The sequence below is a fragment of the Priapulus caudatus genome, unplaced genomic scaffold (assembly GCF_000485595.1).
Source record: "Priapulus caudatus unplaced genomic scaffold, Priapulus_caudatus-5.0.1 Scaffold457, whole genome shotgun sequence".
Taxonomy (NCBI): domain Eukaryota; kingdom Metazoa; phylum Priapulida; class Priapulimorpha; order Priapulimorphida; family Priapulidae; genus Priapulus; species Priapulus caudatus.
In genome coordinates, this window is record NW_014577518.1 from 87,100 (window position 1) to 95,479 (window position 8,380).

At 39.7% G+C, this 8,380-nt stretch overlaps 1 protein-coding gene across 1 annotated transcript in view; it reads right to left on the reverse strand.

Moving 5' to 3' along the window:
* Window positions 1-3,083: 3,083 nt before the first annotated feature.
* The window catches only part of LOC106810604 (lysocardiolipin acyltransferase 1-like), an 8,516-nt gene continuing 3,219 nt past the window's right edge, over window positions 3,084-8,380 (reverse strand). Inside the window, exons 2-6 of the mRNA XM_014814010.1 lie at window positions 7,476-7,674; window positions 7,033-7,148; window positions 5,809-5,959; window positions 5,467-5,619; window positions 3,084-4,940 (exon numbers count right to left, since the gene is read on the reverse strand). Of these exons, the coding sequence (XP_014669496.1) occupies window positions 4,624-4,940; window positions 5,467-5,619; window positions 5,809-5,959; window positions 7,033-7,148; window positions 7,476-7,674 (936 nt within the window). The 3' untranslated portion in view covers window positions 3,084-4,623. The remainder of the gene's footprint in view (window positions 4,941-5,466; window positions 5,620-5,808; window positions 5,960-7,032; window positions 7,149-7,475; window positions 7,675-8,380) is intronic.

Below are 8,380 nucleotides of genomic sequence, written 5' to 3' on the forward strand. Positions count from 1 at the left end.
AAAGAAGGTTTGGGGTGGTGCGCGTGTGCGTGCGTGCGTGCGTGTGAGATGTGATAAATTGCCTGCTACAAAAAAATGTGGCATAAAAGATATCGATGATAGTTTGTCAATGATTGTGACTCACTGCGCAATAGTACGAACACGATCACTACCGCTCTTACACGAGACTACTTTTGTGAGGTTGTCACGTCTGAACTGATCCCCGTTTACCCTAGTTACAGCTTAGATATATCGCTAGTATATTGTTGTTCATACACTCGGTTGTCTTACTCGGATCATATATTATGTCGTATTTACGCTTCCTTGCATATATGCGAACCACCTGAACTATTCTCGTTTGGAATGAACGCGTTATAGCTAGGGGATGGAGTGCCTTTAAGTACGAAGTATGCAGTTTTATGACATACATCCAAACAAAACATAAATAAAACACTGAACACGTCGTTATGGAAACACAAACATAGTAACAGTCGGCTGTTATTTGGATTCACTAGCTATTTACAATTTTACATTTTTAACTGTCGATTGCAGCTCGCTTGTTTACAAATTGCACACATTTACGTATCGCATTTATCACGAACACCCAGAAGAATCACATGGCAGCAATTCATGGAAGTCTTTGCTCGCGGGGTTATGATTGATGGACCACAGCACAGTAACATTATTTTATGACAAATCCACGTAATTAACCTGCTAGCAACAATTTTCGGCTTCGATACTGCTGCTAACAGGTTAATTACATGGCTTCACAACAAAATAAAAAAAATGCTTTTAATATTATCTTAAAAATCCGATGAATGCAGTGCGAGACTGTCATGTCGTTACGTTATCGTGCAGTTTCCTCTGCCTTCTTGTGTGTTGCAATCATATCGCCGTTTCATATTCATTATATTTGAACAGGACAGCAAGTAAGGTTTCAATCAAACCATCGACTAGCAGTGATAACCAACCCGCTGTCTGTCTAGCTGCTCGAAATATATATACCTAGGGTTGAGACATTTTTCAAGTGTCCATTTAATTTCTTCAAGGTGGAAAATTCCACTTTTCCCAAGAACTTTACAATGCGGTTCCACTGCCCTTAGATCAGGTCTTGAACTAGCCAAGAATTAAACGTGCAGAAACTGACTCCAGGGTTCAGTAGATTTATAGACGGGTACTCGTCGCGTATCACTAGATAACCTTATAGCATGCACTACAGAAACTTGCTAAATACATTTCAATAAGGCAATGAAAACAATATCTCACCGCTAAACTAAACCAAATTATCACTCGGATATAAAACTACACATTCGCCATGTTCGAACTTAAAGGCCCTCGCACACGGTGAGAATTCGGGGCTGCGCCAAATTCTCAGCGTGTGCGGGCTGGTTTACGTGAGCAAAAGGCGCGCGCGTTTAGCTCAGTGCCGTTGGCGCGCGCCGAATTCCTAGCGTGTGCGGGGGCCTTAACGGTGCATTTATTTGCGATGGAGCATCGGTCAGAAAATTATTGATAATACAAAACCGACCCGACCTTTTATAATTACGCGAACCATTGCTACCACCATCAATGACCAATGAACCCCATGACACCCATGACGAATGACACCCATCGAATACTGATGTGATCGTGCTACGTGGGTTTAACTAGGCACCACCCATACTCCATTTCTATACACACACAAAATAAGAAAATGTTCACTTCGCAATACATGTTTATAATGTCGAGACCAGTAAATGCGAAAGACCATCTCCATGACAAACACACCAGGTCAAATTATAAGCTAGCTCATAGCTGTTGATGCAGACTAACGCAAGACTAACTTGCTAACTCGCAAACCAAGCAAGACTAACGCTAGAGCCATCTCCAACTGTGTTGGAAATAATATCAGTGAATACCAGGAACCGTGCGCCGCTATTTTGACTGCGCAGAACAGTTTGCCGTTCATAAATTTGTAATTGACAACTAGAGGTCTCGTCTTCACCACAGGCAGTTGGAGCGTTTCAATAAAATATAATGCCAAATAAATACGAAATCGATTTACTACCAGTCTTAATGTTTCTCTACTCTCTTTCACCTATTATTGCCGACAATTTCCTGTAAATGCCGTCCAAATGCTCATCTGCAACACACAAGTACACCGCACGCTAGCTGCTGCACACTGACATATAAATAAATAAATAAATATTTATGTGTCAGTGTGCAGCAGCTAGCGTGCGGTGTACCTGTGTGTTGCAGATGAGCATTTGACCGCCATTTACAGGTGATTATAGGCGAAATAGAGTAGAGAAACATTAATAATTTGGTAGTAAATACATTTCGTGTTTTTTTTATTTTTTTATTAATTCATTGAGATGTTCCAAGTGCCTGTGGTCTTCACCACTCATTTGTAGACTAGAGTGAGTTATGTATACGCTCAAATTGACTGTAAAAGCACGACAGTCCAAGAGTATAATATATACATGCTGCTTAAAAAGCTACGTGGAGTATAAAGAACGGTACTGGCATATATCAGAAGTGAACGCGACATTAACATATTTCTTAAATATATATTAGGACTGCTTAACATATATTTAAAAATAATATTGCGTAATATTAACAAAAAATAAATTTCAGTTAATGTGTTTAACAAAGTTAGGAATCCTATTCTATGATATTATAAATTACTAACCAACTATTCATGAAAAGCATTATGCTAGCCGCACACTATCCGACCCGAGCGTGATTTGAAGGCTTACGATTGGTTTGAGATGTTCTGGTTTGGATCGGGAGGCTTAAGATTGGCTCTGGAGGTCATTTTGGCCCGATTCGAATTTTGAATCGGGAGCAGATCGGGTCGGATAGTGTGCGGGGCCTTACGACGCGACTCGGATAGTGTGCGTGGCCATCCGACCCGATCGGCGTGCGCTGAAGAAAATTGACCAATCACAGAGCAGCGCCATGGGAACCGCATTCGAATGGAATGGCATTCGAACCATGGGAAACACTCCCGACCCTTAGTACACGCTAAATCCGCTGGGAACGCCACGAGAGTGCCATGGTTTGCGTCAACTTTGAGTCGGGCAGTGTGCGGTGGCCTCCCGATCGATCGGGAGCGGGTCGGATAGTGTGCGGGGCGTTCGTGCTGTGCACAGTGCAAAATCGGATAGTGTGCGGCTAGCATTAGTTTCTAAAAATACGATAATAAAAATGTCAATCTCCAACGTTCCACATCTCAGGTTACCTTCCTGGCATAATAAACTACAAAACGGGTTTAACGTATAATTGGCAATGCTGTTAAATGAAATGCACTATTAATCACAATAATACAATTTGTAAAAGGTTAGTTTAACAACTTATTCCTGAGCTAGTTTATGTAGCGAATTGGAACATTGGCAATCCTGTCTGTAGTACGCAAGTGGCACAAATTGTAACATGAGAAACCGAAAAGCCAGTCATATATGCCCATATCACGTAGGTAATCCAAGTGACATATCATCGCTAACATAAATCTACTTGCACTGTAGTTGTAATTCGCCACTGGCACCAAAGGAGAAATATTCACCTGCTTATACTGCACCGCAATTACATATTCTAGAGTCTGAAACAGTGATAAATGAGCGCTGCCACTGAGCATTTGCTATTATAATCCAATTTGTCATCACTTTAATACTCTACATTTCACATAATAAAGCAGTCCTCACACAGAAGATGGCTTTTTTCGGAATCAGGTTTTCTCAAGTGACTATTGTATCTATAGTCTATCACTCATGCATTAAGCCTCCTGACAAAATCACTTCCTTCACTATTAAAATATCACGACTCTATAAATATCATATAAAATCATTTTATAAAATGTAAAGTGTATCAGCGAATAATATTCAATATCTATTGTGGGTGATCAAAACAAATTAGGGGTAGCTATGTGGGAGTGGCTTGAAACGGCTTCCCAGTTTTTTCCCTGCTCTTTCCAGTCGTTTATCATTTGTAGCACAAATAATAAAAAATATATCTAGTTATGCTGGTGACTAGTTCGATGAAAATTAACCGAATTCGCATACACCAGTACATAGCACACAAATTAACTGGGAGAAATCAATTCACAACCGAAAGGCTGTCCACTGGATAATAAAAGATCCTACTCACACATGCAACTATCGTTAGCCAAGATAAATCTATTGGTAACCAATAATTGTGTTCCTGCATCTAATATCATGTCCATATTGGAGACTAAACTTGTATCGGAACTATTGCATGTGCTGCATAGAAATGTATCGATCATACACTAGAGAAATCCTATTAAGTTTCAGGCACTATATTTTCTAATGTTCCGATACTTCGCATTGTCTTACATGAATAGATAGTTGCTGTGTGCCTCTATTTATCCATTTCCAACCATGTCTAGCATACAGAAGTTGAAAAGGAGATTACGCCTAGTGCAAACATCCACTTCAATGCTAGCATTGCATCGCATTGCATGTGAACTCACTCATAATATCAGAACCTTATCAATCTTCACTAACTGTGCTCGCTGTTGTGCTATGCTGTTTTGACTAAGGGTTTAATCCATACATTTCGTACCGAAGTCATTTACCCCAGGCAATCACGCGTGCTTGCACGTTAAGACTCAATAAACAATCAACATGCTGTCAATCGCGCAACCTTTCACTGACACACACTTTTCCACCAGTTAAAAATCGAAATCTCGAGATGTTCCATCCCACCATTCCACCAGTACACGGCGTAGAAGAGAACACAGTGAGTGAGAGCGTACCAGCGCGCGACGGACGAGTACAGAAGGAAGGCCAGCCACACCACCACCAGGCTTGTCCACAGCACAAAGCAGAAGCGAAGAAGCAGACGAACGTCGCGATCGCGGCCGCTCGACGCCGCCGCCGTCTCCGTGAAGTGCCTCTCTGCGTAGAAGCGCTTCAGCATGGCCTCCTTGTCCCTCCAACGCAGTTCGCACCACTCCTGCAAGCCTGCGAATGTGTAGTCGTGGCGGTTATGAATGGTAATCGTAGCCTCGTGCCTTCATTCGTACGTTCATTCGTACATACATTGGTATGTTCGCGTTCGGTTTGCAGGATGTTCCGATGACAACAACATCCAGTTATCTAGCGTTTCAAGATGGCAGCGTTCCCGCTTTTTTATTGTTAAGTCACGGCATCGCCACCATTATTAATATCATCCGCGGAGGCAGGTGGTGTTAATTCTTTCTACTACACGAAATATAGACTATCCTTGTACGTGTATGACCTGGATTCAGAGAAACCTGTATGTAAAGGGCATTCAATGGAAACCCATAAAGTGTCATTTTTAGTTAATTACACAGATGTGGTCCTACTGCATAACTGACACTAACAGGAAATCCCCCATGAGAGTTCTCTTTATAGACAGGTGCTCATTCCTTAGAGGTGCTTAATTACACGGATTTGACTGTAGTTACAATTTTATGTAATGAAAAGGAAGGCAGCAAAACGGCTATGAACAGTCATGCTAACTCACCTTTGTCTCCGATCGGAAGGGTTATGACGGGATGACGTTTTATGTGGAAATGGATATCTTCCGGAAATTTCCCGTAGAGTATGTCCATTTCATTCTGAGGTCGAGTTTGTGGATAGCCGATACAAATATCATATACTGCACTAAGCATGCCACCTATGCAAAGTGATACATAACTAAATTACCAGGTTAAAATCTGAGTTACTGAGTTGAACGTTACAACCTGCAAATTGTTATTTAAATTTAACTGATAACTAGTTCGAGATGATCAATTATTCACGAGTAGAATTGAGCAAAGTAAACCATGAAGTCGGGTTGAATGTTAATTAGCAAAAGAAGGGTTACCTTCTCTCATTTTACTTGCAAGGAAAACGAATCCAGTTGTTCTTGGATGCAGCACAAATTCATAAAGAGGGAGACCATTCTGGCATGCAAACTCGTCACTTCTGGCTTTGTTCTTAGCTGTGAAATCAGTTCCTTCAGGAAACAAGAGAATCTGAACAAAAAACAAGCTAATTACCATAATATAATAATAATGCCTGCCACCATTGTACAGACTTGTTTACTATGATAATTTAAGATAAACAACACAATTTAACTGTTATAATAGATTTCATGCCCCGATATGCAAATCTAGTTTACCGAACGCACGTTTAATTTACTTATTAAATTATTATTACTTCAAATATTATATATAACCAGACATCCACATGCCACAACTTTGTTTGGATATATACTAGCTGTAGACATGATTACAGTGCTAAAGAAACTTGAAATTACTGAAAACATCTTAAAATGTTCTCAATAAGCCAGGAATATGGAACAAAGTTGAGTATATATTAAAAACTGCATTGCCAAGAAGATATGACATACAAACACGCATACAGCAAAGCAAGAGAATAACCACACAGCCAGTAACAGTATGCCTACACAAGCACCAAATGTTTCCAACACAAAAATACTAGTTATCGAAGTGTAGATAAGATATGGTTCAAATAATTGGTTTGTTTGATTTGTTGACTCAAACGAGTTTCAACAACCAGTCTCGCATTTTCAAGCATTTCTGACAGTTGACCGAGATATTCACTAGAAGAAAGTAGGTGACTCAAACAAGAGTTTAGACAACCAGTCTTGTCTTTTTGAAGCATCTCTGGACTTCCTCGATCCCTTAATGGGGAAAACACCCACCAAAATTAATATATAAAGGGTCGAGTGATAAACAGATTGAAAAGTTTTACTGAAATGTAGCTGAAGACAGGGATACACACCTATTGCTTAAATTTGAGATGGTTCCCTGATAACTAAGGTGCAAAACAAGAATTATATCAATCAAAAACTTAATTTCATGCCACCTTCTTACCCTTCCCTGTTCTTGCCTGTTGACCCTTGACCTCCAGTTTTGTTGCAACACCATCTTTTCTGGTTGCCCTCTCCCTACGTTCGAAACATAAATGCTGCAGCTGAAACCGTTTCGATTTGTGTGGTATCTTGGAGGTTTAGACAACTGCCTTTGTCAACTATATGAATCTGACCATATCATTCTAGATTTAATGAATCCTAGCCCTATACCTGTGGTTTCGTAACCTTGGCTTCTCGGAAGTAGTCAAGGAGTTTTGTAAATGTCCTGTTATCATATTCCCATTTCCGTTCAATGAAGATATAACATGCAGTCTGCATTGCCCAGCCTGGGAAGTAGATGAAGAAACCACTTATACACATAAGTTCAAGAAAATAAACTAATCGCCTAATAGAGTCTATTGCCCAAAATATATTTCCATATTTTCAATTCCTACATATAAATAGATTAGGAAATATGGAAATTGAACACTGGTAAAACAAACATAACCAAGAGCCAATAAGGTATTATCAGCTCTTGATATAACCCCTGTGCACACATGCTTGCAGACGGCAATAAACATAATTTAAAATGATGAACGTAGGTATATATGCACTTAAAAATCATAATAAATGTCACAATCAAGACCGAATAGATTAAATGGTTAGTGACTTACCAGCACCGGGAATAAGTTTTAAAACAGACTTCAGGATGATTTTCTCCTGTTTGACTTCACTTCTACGTATTAGGCACATCCACAGAAACATCCAATCCAGTCTTGTGTGATGATTCATTATGATCAGGTTACTTTCTCCTTGACCAAACATGTCACCTGATATCCTTATTTTGATGCCGGCCAATACTTCCATCAATGACTGAAAAAATAAGAGACAGGCTAAGCTATTTTAATAATGAAAAAGTAGAAACAAATAATTATAGAATTTTAAAAAGCCACATTACCCTAAGAATACCAAGTTTTTACAATTTAATAGTGATATATGCCAGTGTCCCACACATTTCTGGGTGTGATAAGGGCACACACAGGTATTGCTAACCCTGCTTGGTAGAAAATGATGAAAATTTATTTGGGTCACACCAGCCACCATGATACAGAAATCATCCAATCAGTGTGTTGAAGTGCACTTTATCGTTCTCTGTTCGGTAAACTGGACCAGCCTACAGTTGCACCACAAATGAAGCGCCTAATTTCATAATAGCGATATCAGTGATAGTGTATTAGTGACACTGATAGTGATACAGCCATAGATATAGAATACAGATCTGTATTCTATACAGATTTTATACAGAATCTGTATTCTATATCTATGTCTATCGAGCGCGTAGCCAGGGGGGGGGGTCCTGGGGGCCCTAGGCTAGGACCCCCCAATCAAAATCAAAATAATAAAAAAAACCTCAGGATTAGGCCTGAGACTATTCGTATCAGGATTAGGCGCGTAGCTGGCCTAATCCAGGCCTCGTTAAAAAAACTACAATTACAATTACAAACAGCGTCTAAATTGATTTTAAAGCACTATATATTTTTACATTTAACTAAAAAAAAAAAATTATTACCCCCTTGTT